Source organism: Berghia stephanieae, chromosome 3 (assembly GCF_034508935.2).
Source record: "Berghia stephanieae isolate SIO BIC M18660-M18661 chromosome 3, UCSD_Bste_1.3, whole genome shotgun sequence".
In the NCBI taxonomy this organism is placed as follows: Eukaryota; Metazoa; Mollusca; class Gastropoda; order Nudibranchia; family Aeolidiidae; genus Berghia; species Berghia stephanieae.
The window spans coordinates 697932-712811 of NC_088362.1; the positions used below are offsets into that span (position 1 = coordinate 697932).

General features: G+C 33.3%; 1 protein-coding gene across 1 annotated transcript in view; it reads left to right on the forward strand.

Annotated features, from left to right (window-relative positions):
* Nucleotides 1-2050: 2050 nt before the first annotated feature.
* Nucleotides 2051-14880, forward strand: part of LOC144966942 (rabankyrin-5-like) — a 37303-nt gene continuing 24473 nt past the window's right edge. Inside the window, exons 1-10 of the mRNA XM_078903637.1 lie at nucleotides 2051-2073; nucleotides 5468-5669; nucleotides 6702-6823; nucleotides 7295-7430; nucleotides 8893-9016; nucleotides 9639-9788; nucleotides 11291-11456; nucleotides 12974-13083; nucleotides 13611-13705; nucleotides 14531-14663. Coding sequence (XP_078759763.1) covers nucleotides 2064-2073; nucleotides 5468-5669; nucleotides 6702-6823; nucleotides 7295-7430; nucleotides 8893-9016; nucleotides 9639-9788; nucleotides 11291-11456; nucleotides 12974-13083; nucleotides 13611-13705; nucleotides 14531-14663 — 1248 coding nt within the window. The 5' untranslated portion in view covers nucleotides 2051-2063. The remainder of the gene's footprint in view (nucleotides 2074-5467; nucleotides 5670-6701; nucleotides 6824-7294; nucleotides 7431-8892; nucleotides 9017-9638; nucleotides 9789-11290; nucleotides 11457-12973; nucleotides 13084-13610; nucleotides 13706-14530; nucleotides 14664-14880) is intronic.

Sequence of the window (14880 nt, forward strand, 5' to 3'; positions counted from 1 at the left end):
ATACAATGGAATTGGAAATAAATACAAAATATAAGGGATGTAGTATTAATATATTAGTGGCATTAGCAGCAGTAGAAGCAACAGTAGATGTAGTAGTAGGGAGTAGTAGTAGTAGTAGTAGTAGTAGTAGTAGTAGTAGTAGTAGTAGTAGTAGTAGTAGTAGTAGTAGTAGTAGTAGTAGTAGTATAGTAGTAGTAGTAGTAGTAGTAGTAGTAGTAGATAGTAGTAGTAGTAATAGTAGTAGTAGTAGTAGTAGTAGTAGTAGTAGTAGTAGTAGATAGTAGTAGTAGTAGTAGTAGTAGTAGTAGTAGTAGTAGTAGTAGTAGTAGTAGTGTAGTAGTTAGTAGTAGTAGTAGTAAGTAGTAGTAGTAGTAGTAGTAGTAGTAGTAGTAGTAGTAAGTAGTAGTAGTAGTAGTAGTAGTAGTAGTAGTAGTAGTAGTAAGTAGTAGTAGTATGTTAGTAGTAGTAGTAGTAGTAGTAGTAGTAGTAGTAGTAGTAGTAGTAGTAGTAGTAGTAGTAGTAGTAGTAGTAGTAGTAGTAGTAGTAGTAGTAGTAGTAGTAGTAGTAGTAGTAGTAGTAGTAGTAGTAGTAGTAGTAGTAGTAGTAGTAGTAGTAGTAGTAGTAGTAGTAGTAGTAGTAGTAAGTAGTAGTAGTAGTAGTAGTAGTAGTAGTAGTAGTAGTAGTAGTAGTATAGTAGTAGTAGTAGTAGTAGTAGTAGTAGTAGTAGTATAGTAGTAGTAGTAGTAGTAGTAGTAGTAGTAGTATAGGAGTAAATAAATAGGAAAACAAAAATTGCTGAAGTAGAAAGATGAAAAGTTGAACATGAGGGTGCAGAACATAAAGACAGGCATTGCAACTTTGACACGGCGCTGCCAAGTCTGGGACATTTTTGCCCTAATCTATATTTTTCTACTATCACAAATTATATGAATACGTCCTGTCCCGTTGATTTTGTAGCATTTCACAACGCCTGGGGACACAATAGGACTGTTTTGTTCCGTCCCATTAGGTGCGGTAGGTTTCACTTTATTACAAAGGTTACAGATTTGGGTCAGGACTGCCCCAGGAGAGTCCTGCCCTAAAGTGTTCTTTTATAGCGCTAAACGTCGAAGCCTCAAAGCGCTTTACAATGTACTTATCAAACAATTCAATCCATAAACACACTCGTACCGAGCCAAACAGACACACACACACACAACAGTCGCACACACTAACTATGCAAGTTTTATCAAATGAAATCGACATTCAACAAAATGGAATCAAAAAATAAAACGTATAATTTACTCATCAATAAGAAAATGCCCAGGATAAAAATTTCTGTAAAAGATGAGTCTTTAGATTTTTCTTAAAACTTTCTACGCTGCCCGAGAGCCTTACTGTCAAAGGAAGCGAGTTCCACATGGTAGGTCCTGCTTTATAAAAAGATCTATAGTAAACTGTGTTTTTGGCACTTTTAGTAGCTGGATCTCCGATGACCAAGCTGGCGAATCGGGGAGAAGGGGAACACAAGTTCTTGAATGTAGCTCGGAGATCGGGAATTTAGTGCGTTGAAAGAAAAAAGGGCAATTTTGTATTCGATTCTGGCTCGAACAGGCAGCCAATGTAGTGTTCTGAGCATAGTTTATATATATATAAACTACCTATCTATCTCTATTCTCTTTCTTTTTACTTGCTTTCTGTCTCTATCTCCTCCCTCTCTCTTTCTTTTCTCCCCCCCCCCCCCCCCCCCCCTCCCCTCCTCTTCTCTCTCTCTCCCCTTCCCCTCTCTCTCCCCTTCCCCCCCCCCCCCCCCCCCCCTTCTATTTCTCACTCCCTCCATTTTATTGGGGTTTTTTTTTTTTTCAATCTGAAAGGAGAGAAATAAACCATGGAATAAACGAACGCAAAAACTACAGAAATACGGTAAGCTGCTATGACGAACAAGGGGAATTCCCGATATTGAATGTCTTATCGTCGATGGTGAAGTTTCGCGAGTTGGCTTTCCTATCTTCTATTTATACACCTATGAATTAAGTAGTCACTAGCAGTTGGTCACTGGTCACATGATCACACAAAAAAAAAATATGGCGGACGGTAAGTGAGCAGGAAATCAGAAAGGGGTGTGGATTCTTGTATGGATGCTTTTGCCTCTTCTTTTGAAGACGACATGCAATTCAAAAATATATGCTGAAAATACAAAGTCGGTTGCTTTATTGGTGACACTCAAGGGACACCAAGATTTTAACACTACATTTTAATAATTCTGAACGCCGGTGGTCACCGCCTGTTCCAAAATGAATCGAATCATTGACATTGTCGTTGAAACTGATTCTGTTCTGTCAAGCAACAATCTTGAGCCTTGGCATCTTTTTATTTTTACATCAATAGACACACAGAGAAAGGGGCAGTCGTTTGAATACAAACAATGGCAACACTAATCGATTTTGTGCGTTTACTGACCATTCATTGATTTTCCTCAAAGCGTTATAACTTACCCCTATCCCTATCCACACAGTAGAGTCACAGCATATATTATTATTATAATTATAATATAGAATGTTAAAACTCTTACTCAAAGGGAATTAGAACACGCTGTACATTGTTTTGTTTAGTCCTTATAACTAAAACTAAAATATTCTTCAAATTCGTGATATACAAAGGAAATCTGAATGAGAAAAATGTTGGTTTCATCGTAACGACGTTAACTGTTTTGTTAACGTAGGCAGTTTAGTGAGCAGTGGCAGTCAAATTTTGACCCAACTCGCCCATAGGAAAGTTGTGACCGAAAATTGCCGTTCGCGTTTTGGGGGGTTCAATTAAAGATGCATAACTTCGTTATAAAGAGGAATATCGCAGATATTTGATATCATTATTTTCGTCTTTCAATTTCCTTTTAAATGGTGCCAATTAAGGAAAAATCCATTGATAATTCCAGAAGTTATATGAAGTTAAAATTTGGCAATTTTCAAATGCATTTATTTTTTTATTTACCGCGTGTGTTTTTAAAATTTAAACGCTTGTTTTTAGAATAACATCTAAACTTTATTCATGCCAAATTTCAGGGCTCTATATCGATGCGCAGACACCTTTTAACTCTGCGCCAAAATGCCTTGTTTACATTATCTTCTCATCATGGCTGCCGGACGATATCGATATTCATATCGATATTTTAAACTAAGTTATGTATTATGTTAAATTTAGTCCATAATATTTTCAGTACTATTATTTGCTATGTTTTTATTTTGAATACATACTTTCCAACTTTATTTATAGGCTTTTTATAGTTTTTGTTTTAAAAGTTCGTATATTTCTTCTCTTTGTGAAATCCGATATTAATAATATCGATATTTTAAAAATACCAATTGCTTTCATTTAATTTTATTTTACTTTGCCATCAAGTCATCAAGTTTCTTTCCCATATGTTTAGATATGTTTATCATTTGTATCCATATTCTAAAGGCCTTAGCCTTAATAATTATTATGGTAAGAAGTTCTATTAGTTTTGACACCCCCATATATTGAGAGAGAAGGGGGGAGGGGGTGGGGGGATAAAATTATATTAATCGTCAGTTCAAATGATGTAATAGCAATAAACCCAAAGTGGTTCAGCAGAATTTTTTAAAGTATTAAAAGCCAGAACTTTCCTTCTAATTAGGTATAATAGGGAATCTGTTTCAATTTATTTGAACTTTTTCAATCTACCATTTTATTTATATGCAATTAAATTGCCATAGGTAAAAATAAACTCATTATGACATTACACAACATGTTTATATCTTTTCATTTAAATACTCTCAAACCCTTTTTTATTCTCTATGTATTAATTAGAAGAGGGGAATTATTTGCAATTGTTTCAATGAGATATTGGGGATAAATCCAAAAGTGATAGAGCAAATTGTTTCTTACATCTCGCCGAGTTTTTGATTATGTAACATTTGCGTCATATTATGTAATAATGTGTTAATTTGAAATGTTTATCTTCCTCTTTATTAATGTAAATGCATTGTCCTCGATAAGACGAACATTTTGGTATACAATATATTATAAGAACTCCATATTGACTGTTTATACCATTTTTTATTAACATCACGCGATTTCGGTCACAACTTTGCAATGGTAATTTTGGGGTAAAAATCGGTCTGAAATTTCAGACTTTGAACTGCCGTAACTACATTTCTAATCAAGATGCAAACAAAATTCAAACTGTTTTGTAATCTGTGTTGCCAGCTCTTTCATATGACATTGGTTTCAAGTGTGTGAGGTACATTTAGAATTTCTATTAAACTCCCTACGTTAACGAATCATTCGTGAATGTGACGATTTTGCCATGGTTGGTAAGGAGAGGGTTAAGTCAGTTTGTGAAATTAGTCCTACACCTAGGAGCCTACACTAACTAGGCTAGGCACTTTGACTTTGATAACATTTTCAAACTCAAAACATCTTAATATGACCCAGTCAGGTGGAATGGACTTGAAAGAACATAACATTTGATACCTTACTTATTTCTCTACTTCTACGACTAACGGTTTCAGAGTTATTTATATTTTTCTGTTGGTTTAGTATATTTTAGTCAATTTTACAGAGAGAATCTGTGATCTCACTGCAGCCCCAAAACCAGTATCTCGCTGTAATCGGGAAAGTTTGGGTTTTGTAGTCAACATGGTCCAATTATTGTTTTCAGTAAATTTGTTTCAATGTTTTTACTTTATTTGTTTTAATGGCAAGTGTTGGATATCATTTTAAAGGTCAGAAAATAAGCTTTATTTACACCTATGGTGAGTGTGGAAAAAAATTAGGGTTAAATTAAAATGGAAAAAATATGAGGTTTTTGTCCTAAAAAGTAAAAAGTGAGGTTGATGGCAAGTAAAAGAGTGAATGTATCAATTTTGATGAAAGTTGGCAGTTTTTGTTTGAAGCTCTGCTGTCATTTGATGCTTAGCTTTGAGAGATAATCCAGCAGAGATAATCCAGCGCATTTACATGTCAAAATTGAATTATACACCCATTATCATTAGTGATTGAACAAAGAAATTATTCTGACTTCTTTGTGGTTGCGTTAAAATGGTCAGGAACAATTAAAAATTTATTGTCACCATCTGGATAGGAGTAGAGGATACTGACAATGGCATGTGCCTGTATGCCAGATCCATGTAATTTATTGTTGAAGGATTGACTAGAGTATGCGACCAATATCGTGTCAAAATAGCAATTAATAGTTGTTCATTTTTTTTTCTTGATACATGAGCCAGGATTAACATTCCAATTCCACAGTCCATCATAAGACTGAAAAAAACCACCTACCTATTCATACTCATATCTAAGGCTGTTATTTAATTTAGATTTCATGGCCTTGTAAAACTCTATTTTTTAAAATGATTTTGATCATTTGTAGCAGAAATTGGCATTCCGTTAGTTTGAAAACTACACGTTATCTATTAATATATTAATATATATATAAAAGTTAAATGGACATTTTTTTTTTTTCTAGGTGATGAAGTCAGTAAACTTCAGAATCATCTAAGTCTGCTTCGTGAGGAATATGTGAAACTTCAGAACAGATTAGCAGATGTAGAGCGTCGTTATCAGGTGGCCGTCGCTGGATCAGGAAGTGACGCAAATGACAGCCAAGATGGATTTGTCTCCAGACTCCTCAAATTTATTGCAGATCTTTTTGACAAAGAGCAATATAGGTAATGGGCATTTAAATTCATCAGCTGTGTATGGAATTTAATCAAACATTAACTATACAGTGAAAAAAAAAAAAGAAATTATATTCGAAATGAGAAATTAATTGACATCGAGCATTAGATGGTTACAATTTGCTTATGTTCTCTGTAAAGAGTTCACTATTTTATATTCTTTAATATAATTTGTGTCCTAGAAATGGTAAGACAATTTTGATTCTTCATAGCTGTTTTTGATCGGGAACTATGTATTCCCTACACCAGTGTGCTGAATACACACGTGTATATTCCCTACAACGGAATTGAAAAACTCAAATATCTTAATCGATACTAACACAGGTATTATCAATATGGACAGGCGTTTAGGTAATTTATGGCAATTCAACGGCTTTATTAAATCATTTACAGTTACAGTGTTTTACTAACTTTTGGTATGTTTTGATTGAAATCGTGTGCCTGAAATAGATCTCAATTCTTGATACCGGTATCAATTATTGATGAGATTCTGACCGCGTCTGCCAGATGGTCACACCGCGTCTGCCAGATGGTCACACCGCATCTGCCAGATGGTCACACCGCGTCTGCCAGATGGTCACACCGCGTCTGCCAGATGGTCACACCGCGTCTGCCAGATGGTCACACCGCGTCTGCCAGATGGTCACACCGCGTCTGCCAGATGGTCACACCGCGTCTGCCAGATGGTCACAGACGTGGTTGCAAGTGCCATAGCCATAGAACCTTAACCTTAAAACAAAACAACATTTAATCATGTTTTACACTCTGAATGTACTCAGATAATATTTATGCTTTTACTGTGAATTATATTAATGAAGCTAATTATATGATTTTTGATTAAAGTTTTTTTGTAAAAACTTTTTATACTGACAAGTACACATTGTGTTCTGAACAAAACATGGCTTGGACATGAAATGTGAAACTCTGGGATAGCCTGTTTGACCTTAATAAATATCACCTCATTATTGTCTCAATGAATGACCGACCATATTGTAATTTCTTTACTGTTTTGTTTATCCACAGCGACTTAGTCATTTTACTAGAAGGAGGAAAAGATGTGAAAGCTCATAAATTTATTTTATCTGCCCGAAGTGATGACTGGGGCGTGGCAAGCTTGTCCCATGTGTCGACTTTGGATATGTCAGGTTGGTCTTACTGAATCAACACATTCAATGCATCTTGTCAGGACTTTAGCACTAGAATATTAACAAGTCCATTGAATGGAGGAACAAGTAACAGATTTCGTTGTACAGGATGCAATGTGTCGTATCTGTTGCTACCCGATCTCTTTGTTTATTTGTCTTTTTTGGTTTGTTCTGTTTGTTTTTTCCCCTTTTCTTTTTCGTGTATGTTTTATTAGCAGTCCCAACCATCAGCGTTTTCTATAATAAATGCCTTTCTCTGATGACAACTCCCTTTCCAAAGCCATGACTCCGTGATAAAGATCTACCAGTATCGTATTTCGACATATTCTATTTTTGGTATTACAACAAATATAAAGTGTCTTTTTGTGTTTAGCATTTTCAGCAATATTCATCTTTAAGTAAATTGAATCAGCTTCAGAGATACCAATTCTTATTTATTTATTTATTTATTTATTTATCTTTCTTTCCCAGACATTAGACAAGATGTCGCTTTCTCGTTGGTCCGATGGATCTACACGGATGAAATAAACATCCAAGCTCAGGATTCATTTTTGTTAGAATTATTGAAAGCTGCCACCAAATACAAACTTGAAGCCCTGAGAAAAAGGTTTGTGAAAACAAACTTTTTAAACATTTCTCTTTCTGCAGGACTTAAAATGGCTTATTCGTTTGATGTTGTTTGTATCTTTTCTTTTGTTGAAATAGTTTTAAATATTATATAGGCTGCTAGAAAAATAAAATGGAAAAATTATGACGCTATTTCAATACGAAGTTGACATCAGGAATATTTGAAAATTTATAAGCAACAAAAACAAGACCTTAAGTTAATACTTGCCAAGTTTGATAAAAAAAATCTAAATGCCCTATTAAGACAGTATGCTGATTATACCAAAACCCATGATATCAAAGGTTTCCAAATGTGCATCTTGGTTTAACAGTTTAGTGACAGTAACAGTTTTAACAGTGACTAGTGTGAGAAGTTTCCTGTCTAGTTTAAAAACAAATAACGGATTGGGATATAATCTGCAACAGTTATTTTTTCTCCCAACAATGTTACATAATTTTCAATATGAGCAGAAGTAATATTGGATTTGTTTACAAAGATGAATGACCTTTACTGACCCCTGACTTGAATCCAACAGATTGGTCATTGATGATTGATACGTGTGGTACATTTTACACAACAAAGTTAAAAGACTAAGTTTCAAATGCATTGGATCAACTCGCTATTCAAGCCATTAGAAAATGAATGGTTCACAAGGAAAATGCGACAGAAAAGTCATGAAGCAAATTTAGGGATTGACAGATCACATCAATATTGGAGAATTACGTCCAAATTCTTCAATATGGCGCTTGTGCAGTGTGTTTAATAAAACAATAGTGGAATAAAAAATGTTCAACAGATTAGTTAGGGTTGATTATTGTAAAATTTCAGGCTTGGAGGGGGGGGGGGGGGTTCGGTTATAATTGTACAGGTAAATTTTTCAATTGTATGGTGTAAAAATTTTAGTGAAACACCTTTTTCAACACATTTGAGGTCATTTAAAACAATGACAACTGTCACAGGAGTGCAGATTACTCAAGGTTTACTGTGACAAACTATCTGGTCCATGCGAAAATCACAGAATATTTTAACATAGTTGTAAAAAGTGACATTTTTGAAGTTTGCTCTTGACATATGGATTTTTTCATATATTTTTTTCGTGCCTCCAGATATCGTGTATATCACTCAATTGTTGTTGGTCGCTGTTTGAGTTGTCGTCTTTTTAATCACCAATCAATTATTTCATCCCATGTATAAATAGAGATAAATTGTTTTAGTTTCATCTGTTCTATCCAAATTCTACATTTTACATTTAGAAGTGATTTTGGCTCTTCGGGTTTGTCACAATGTTGAAATTAAATGAAACCAAAGTTATTTGACAAATATATTTAAAAACAGACATAAAGATGCACGTCTTTTAAAGTAGTTTTATTTAAACACCAATCAATTGTGAGGTAATTCAAATGTTCTCTCTCACTATTCTATATTCGTTTTGATTTGAAAGGTGTCGTTATTTTTTCCACAGATGCGAAAACGGACTGGTTTCCTTTGTCAACATGAAGAACTGTATAAGATTTTACCAAACAGCTGAAGAAATGAGCGCAGAAGTCTTGAAAAACCATTGCTCAGAACTTATCTCTAATCATTGGGTAAAGATTGCCATTTTTGAAATATTATTTTGATCTTGCAGCAAAAAAATTAGACTCGTTCACCATTTTTGTCTCTTCTTTTCACCCGAAGGGCAAAAATTAAATTTGGCAGCACTCCATTTTACATTTTAAAAGGAAACTTAATCTTTATTTCCATAAGCTTTACAATTGTTCAAAGTTAAATAAAAACATACCGCTGTTATTTACATGACTGACTAATTAATACCAGAGATAATCAGGTATCATATATTTTCATTGTCATACCACAGAGCAATCGTGAAAAAGAATATTTGTCTATTTTTAAACGTTCGCTTAAAACATATCTGTTTCGTCTTTAGTAGATGGTATGAGAAGCAAGATAGGTCTGTCTGGTTTCTGTTGTGTGTTGGGTGTGTGTGTGTATGTATGCTTGTGTGTGTGAATGAGTATGTTTCAGCCAAAGTAATTTGTAATTTAAGCGCTTAGAGTCTGTTGTGTCGGAGTTATAGCGCTATATAAGTTTTCAGCATTATTATTATTATTATTATTATTATTATTATTATTATTATTATTATTATTATTATTATTATTATTATTATTATTATTATTATTATCATATTTTAACTTTTTTTTCATTTTCAAGAATGAATTCACTAGCGAAGACTTCAAGTCCATGCCTGCCCCATTGTTGTATAACATGTTTAAGACCAAAACAGAATATCCTTTACACACGGCCATCAGGGCTCACAGGGAGGACGTCATCTTTCTCTATCTCATCGAGTTTGACAATCAGGTTCGTATTCATGTTTATTTTGCATTTTAACAATAATAAGAAAATGATGAAAACCTTTGACTTGGATGAATTAAAATGAAATAGCCCGTCACATTTCTATAAAATAACTCATGATTCGAAGCACCTCAAATGGCTTACCTCTCCCCAATCATTCTATTTCATCACCTATTTTGTACAAACTCTTACATAATACTCATCACTACCCATTTCCAGGTACTTATTTACACCTAAGTTGAGTGGGTTGCTGTGTGTAGTGTCCTGCTCAAGTACACAGAGGTGGGACCTGCCATCCATCTGTGCGGCTATGTGATCTTGTGGTATGGCACTCGCTTTTGGATCAGAAGGTCCTGGGTTTGAGCCTCACTCAGCGCATAGTTGAGTCCTTGGAAAAGACTCTTTACTCACATTCTCTCACTGTACTCTGGTGTAAAATGAGTACCTAGCTGTCTACAGTATTGTCTCTATCGAAAAAATTGTGATATCGCCTAACAGGCGTCATGTCTCATGTAGACGTCATTATCATCCCTACCACCACTACTACCAGAACTACCACCACATCATCATCCCTACCACCACTACTACTAAAACCACCACCACATCATCATCACTACCACCACTACTACTACAACCACCACCATATCATCATCCCTACTACAACCACCATATTTAAACCTTTAACTGTTGATAATTACCGGTTGTCAACCTGAGAGACACATTTTGGATTTCATCTCAGTAAATTTTAATGGAATCAAATTTATAGCTTATAGTCACATGGATGGGTCAAGATCTACGTGCTGAAAAATGTCCTCCTTTTTTGTCATCAATTATTCTCACCCCTAATTATTATTATTATTATTATTATTATTATTATTATTATTATTATTATTATTATTATTATTATTATTATTATTATTATTATTACTGTTGTTGTTATTGTTGTTGTTATTATTATATTATTATTTTTTAAATTATTATTATTATTGTTATTATTATCATTATTATTATTATTATTATTATTATTATTATTATTATTATTATTATTATTATTTATTATTATTATATTATTTATTTTTGTTATTATTATATTATTATTTTAATTATTATTATTATTTTATTATTATTATTATTATTATTATTATTATTATTATTATTATTATATTATTATATCATCATTATCATCATCATATCATCATCATTATTATTATATTATTATATATATTATATTCATATTATATTATTATTATTATTATTATTATTATTATTATTATTATTATTATTATATTATTATTATTATTATTATTATATTATTATTATATTATTATTTTATTATTATTATTATTATTATTATTATTATTATTATTATTATTATGTTATTATTATTTGTTCTTTTTATTGATTTATTTATTTATTCATTTTTAAAAAAATGTATTGATGTATTTATTGACTTATTGATATATTTATGTATTTATTAATGATGTTTTTACAATAAAATGTTTGTCCAGTTATCCATCAAGGTCAATGAGGTGGACAACAAAGGAGATTTGGCCCTTGACCTTGCCCTGATGATGCAACAGAAGACCATTGCCCAAACGCTGGTCAAGAACTGTGGAGATGTCAACAGGAAGGATAACTCTGGAAAATGTTTACTTTACAAAGCCATTCGACGAGGTGACTGATGACATTTATTTTACAAACATTTTTCTCTTCTCACTGATATTGTGTGTAATGTCTGCTGAAGGAAGAGCATACATGCCGAGTCTTAAGAATTTTTCGTAATTTTACGAATTTTAGACAAATTTCATGGCCAAATACGAAATTTTATGGAAAATTACGAATTTTTAATTCTTAGTAATACTTAAATGATAATAAAAATAATAATAATGATAAGAAGACGGAGAAGAAGAAGAACAACAACTACTACTACGATTACTACTACTATAATAATAATAATAATAATATTGTGGTTGTTCATACACAATTTCAGAAATTACGAATTTCCTTGTCAAATTATTAAAAATTGACATTAAAATTACTAAATGGCTAAAGAATATTTGACATGGCATAGACAAATTCTACCAAGTTTTGAAATATTGAGAGATCTTTTGAAAGGTGTTGGTGTACATACTTTGCAATGTTGAAAAGACATTTGGGATTATTAAATATTTTCTTGGGACAAATCCATTGTAACAGAAAAGTTAGACGGTGCCGTCTTGATTTCAAGTGAGTATCGTTGCTGGTCGTGTTCTGCCCATCTCTCCATCTGCTTGCTGTGAACCATAATGATGTCACCTGTGGCAGATGTGAGAGGCGATCTTGACTGCTTCGGCCAAACACCTTCTTCAATCCCTCGTACTTTGCTGTACTTGATTAAACACTTACTGATATATTGTAATCTGGGCATTGCTTGAATGATAATAATAGTTATTGTAATATTAATTAATTATGCCCACCTGCCTCGCATCACCAGATGCTTTCTCTTAGGCATTCCATGAAGGAATATTATAGATAATTCATCAATTAAGCACCTAATATAAACAGAAATCACCCATTATTATATAATTGAGCGAATTGGGAGTTAATGATTTTGCCCAAGGAAAAATAAAACCAAATGATTGAATGTGTCAATTAATAATAATAATAATAATAATAATAATATTAACAACGATCATCATAATAACAATAATGATAACGATAAAAATAGTTATAATAGTATGAAAAAGATACAGCTGCTCTCTAGTGTTGCTTAAATATGATGTTAAATTCAGAAAAAGCGTGAAATAGGATGAGAAAAAATATACTGTATAGAGAAGTGCAAGATGAAAACAGAGTTGAAATATCAGGGTGTCAGAGAGCCAAAGTCAGGATCCAATTGATGTGACACCCTTTGCCTGGCAGGGTGTCGTTTTGTTTTGTTTTTATTCTCTGTTTCCATCAGGCACTTCTCTATATCCTATTATAGTTTTTCTCATTAAATATGATTTGAAACAATGATGAAGACATATTTGGTGAAAAGTTATCCAGCCCAGTTTTTATCTTTTATCTAGATTCTCCATTTCATTGTCAATATACTTCTAAATAAATTTTAATTGATATATTTTATTTTCTGAAAGAAAATGATCATCCATTTATGATTTTATAAGTTTTTCACGAGATATTGATATTTAAAATTTATGTCTTTCCAACAGGTGATGAGTTTTCAGCTGATTTCCTGATCAGCAATAATTGTAATGTCAACATAGCGTCTCACTTGGATAAGGACACACCCCTACACCTTGCTGCACAGTTTGATCCTAAGGTGTGTAGGTGTGTCATTACATTACACGGACATTTGTGTCATTACACGGACATTTGTGTCATTACATTACACGGACATTTGTGTCATTACATTACACGGACATTTTCATGTGACAAGTTTTTATCATTGAGTTTGATGTTTTTAAAAAAGTTAATGTCATTTTGGTGCACTCATACGACTATTGCAATCATGACTTACAACAAGAGATGAAGTGAGTAGAAAAGTGCCAGAAGACAATAGAGAATAAAAAATTTAAAAATTTTCACCGCCGCGAAAATTTTTTATTCTCTATTGTCTTCTGTCACTTTTCTACTCACTCATCTCTTGTTGTTACCAACATAAGTGCCTGCTCCACTCACTTTTCTAATCATGAGTTAATGTCATTTTGGTGCACTCATACGACTATTGCAATCATGGAAAGTATAATTTGATATCATGCTAAGTAAGTGCCATGACATTTACTGAACTTTTGCTTTTGTTCAATTAGACTTTTATTTGATCACGTTTTTCTGTCGGTTTTGTTGAAGGTAACCGAGAAGGAAACGATTGAGGGAATGAGTAGAATTGCTTCTAAACTTGTGAATCACTCGGCAGACGTGAATGCTCAAGACTCCTCAGGCTGGTAAGACATTCATCATCGTCTTCCATGTTATATAGCACTGTCTGAATGACTGCCTTGCTGCCATGACTGAGATTTCATGAAGATTTGATAAAACCCTTAAAAACAAAACATTGGTCATATTGTTCTCTCCAGACTAGGGATCAGTTGAATTATAGATTTGTATCCAATACAATAAAACCTGCCTATTATCCTTTTCTGGAGAAAAAAAAAAATTGAGCTTTATATAGCGCAATATCCACTAAATGTGCTCAAAGCGCTTTACAAGGGGTCCCTGGTCAACAGCAACATTTAACATGTAGGACGGGACATGACGCCTGTTAGGCGATATTACAATTTTTCGGACAAAGACAACGGTGTTAACGGCCAGGTACTCATTTTACACCTGAGTACGATGAGAGAATGTGAATAAAGAGCCTTTTCCAAGGACTCAACTATGCGCCGAGCACGAGGCTCGAACCCAGGACCTTTCGATCCGAAAGTGAGTGTCATACCACAAGACCACATAGCCACAAAAGTTCGAGTAACATAGTTTATCAAAGACTTACTTGCCCTGCTCTTCCAAATCTCTCTCATCTCAGTTAACTCTCTCAACAAATTTGTTCAATTTTCAATCATGGTGAACTCGAGGGAGTTAAAAAGTAAAACAATAAATAATCAAAATATTATGGCGAACAGCTATAATTGCTGAGAGGTTAACAACTATCAAATTCTCTTGTATTGCTCACAATTTAGAAATTCTCTTTCGTTATCCTCATTTCTCGACTATATAAACTTGTTTAAAACTTATATTAATCTCATATTTCTCTGTAAATTTTCTTTCCTCAGCACCCCAATCCACAATGCTATTTTGGCCAACAATAAGTCTGTGTTTCACATCCTGTTGTCAAAATCGGGCATCAACTTAGAATTAAAAAATGTGGAAGGACACACTCCTTTGTGGCTCGCATTACAGAAAGAGGTACTGAATGAATTACTCTTACTTTTTTGTCGATTCTTGAGAAGGGTTGTAGTGATGATGGGACTAGTGTGTCCATGAGTTGTATTCATATCAAGTCAATCTTTAGTATTTGTTTTATTACAGGTCAGTTCCTCTTATCCTTAGTTACCATTTGATAGTTTGTTGTGAAGGTCTTTAATCATGTGTGTCTATATTGAATGGAACAGTGTGTTTTATC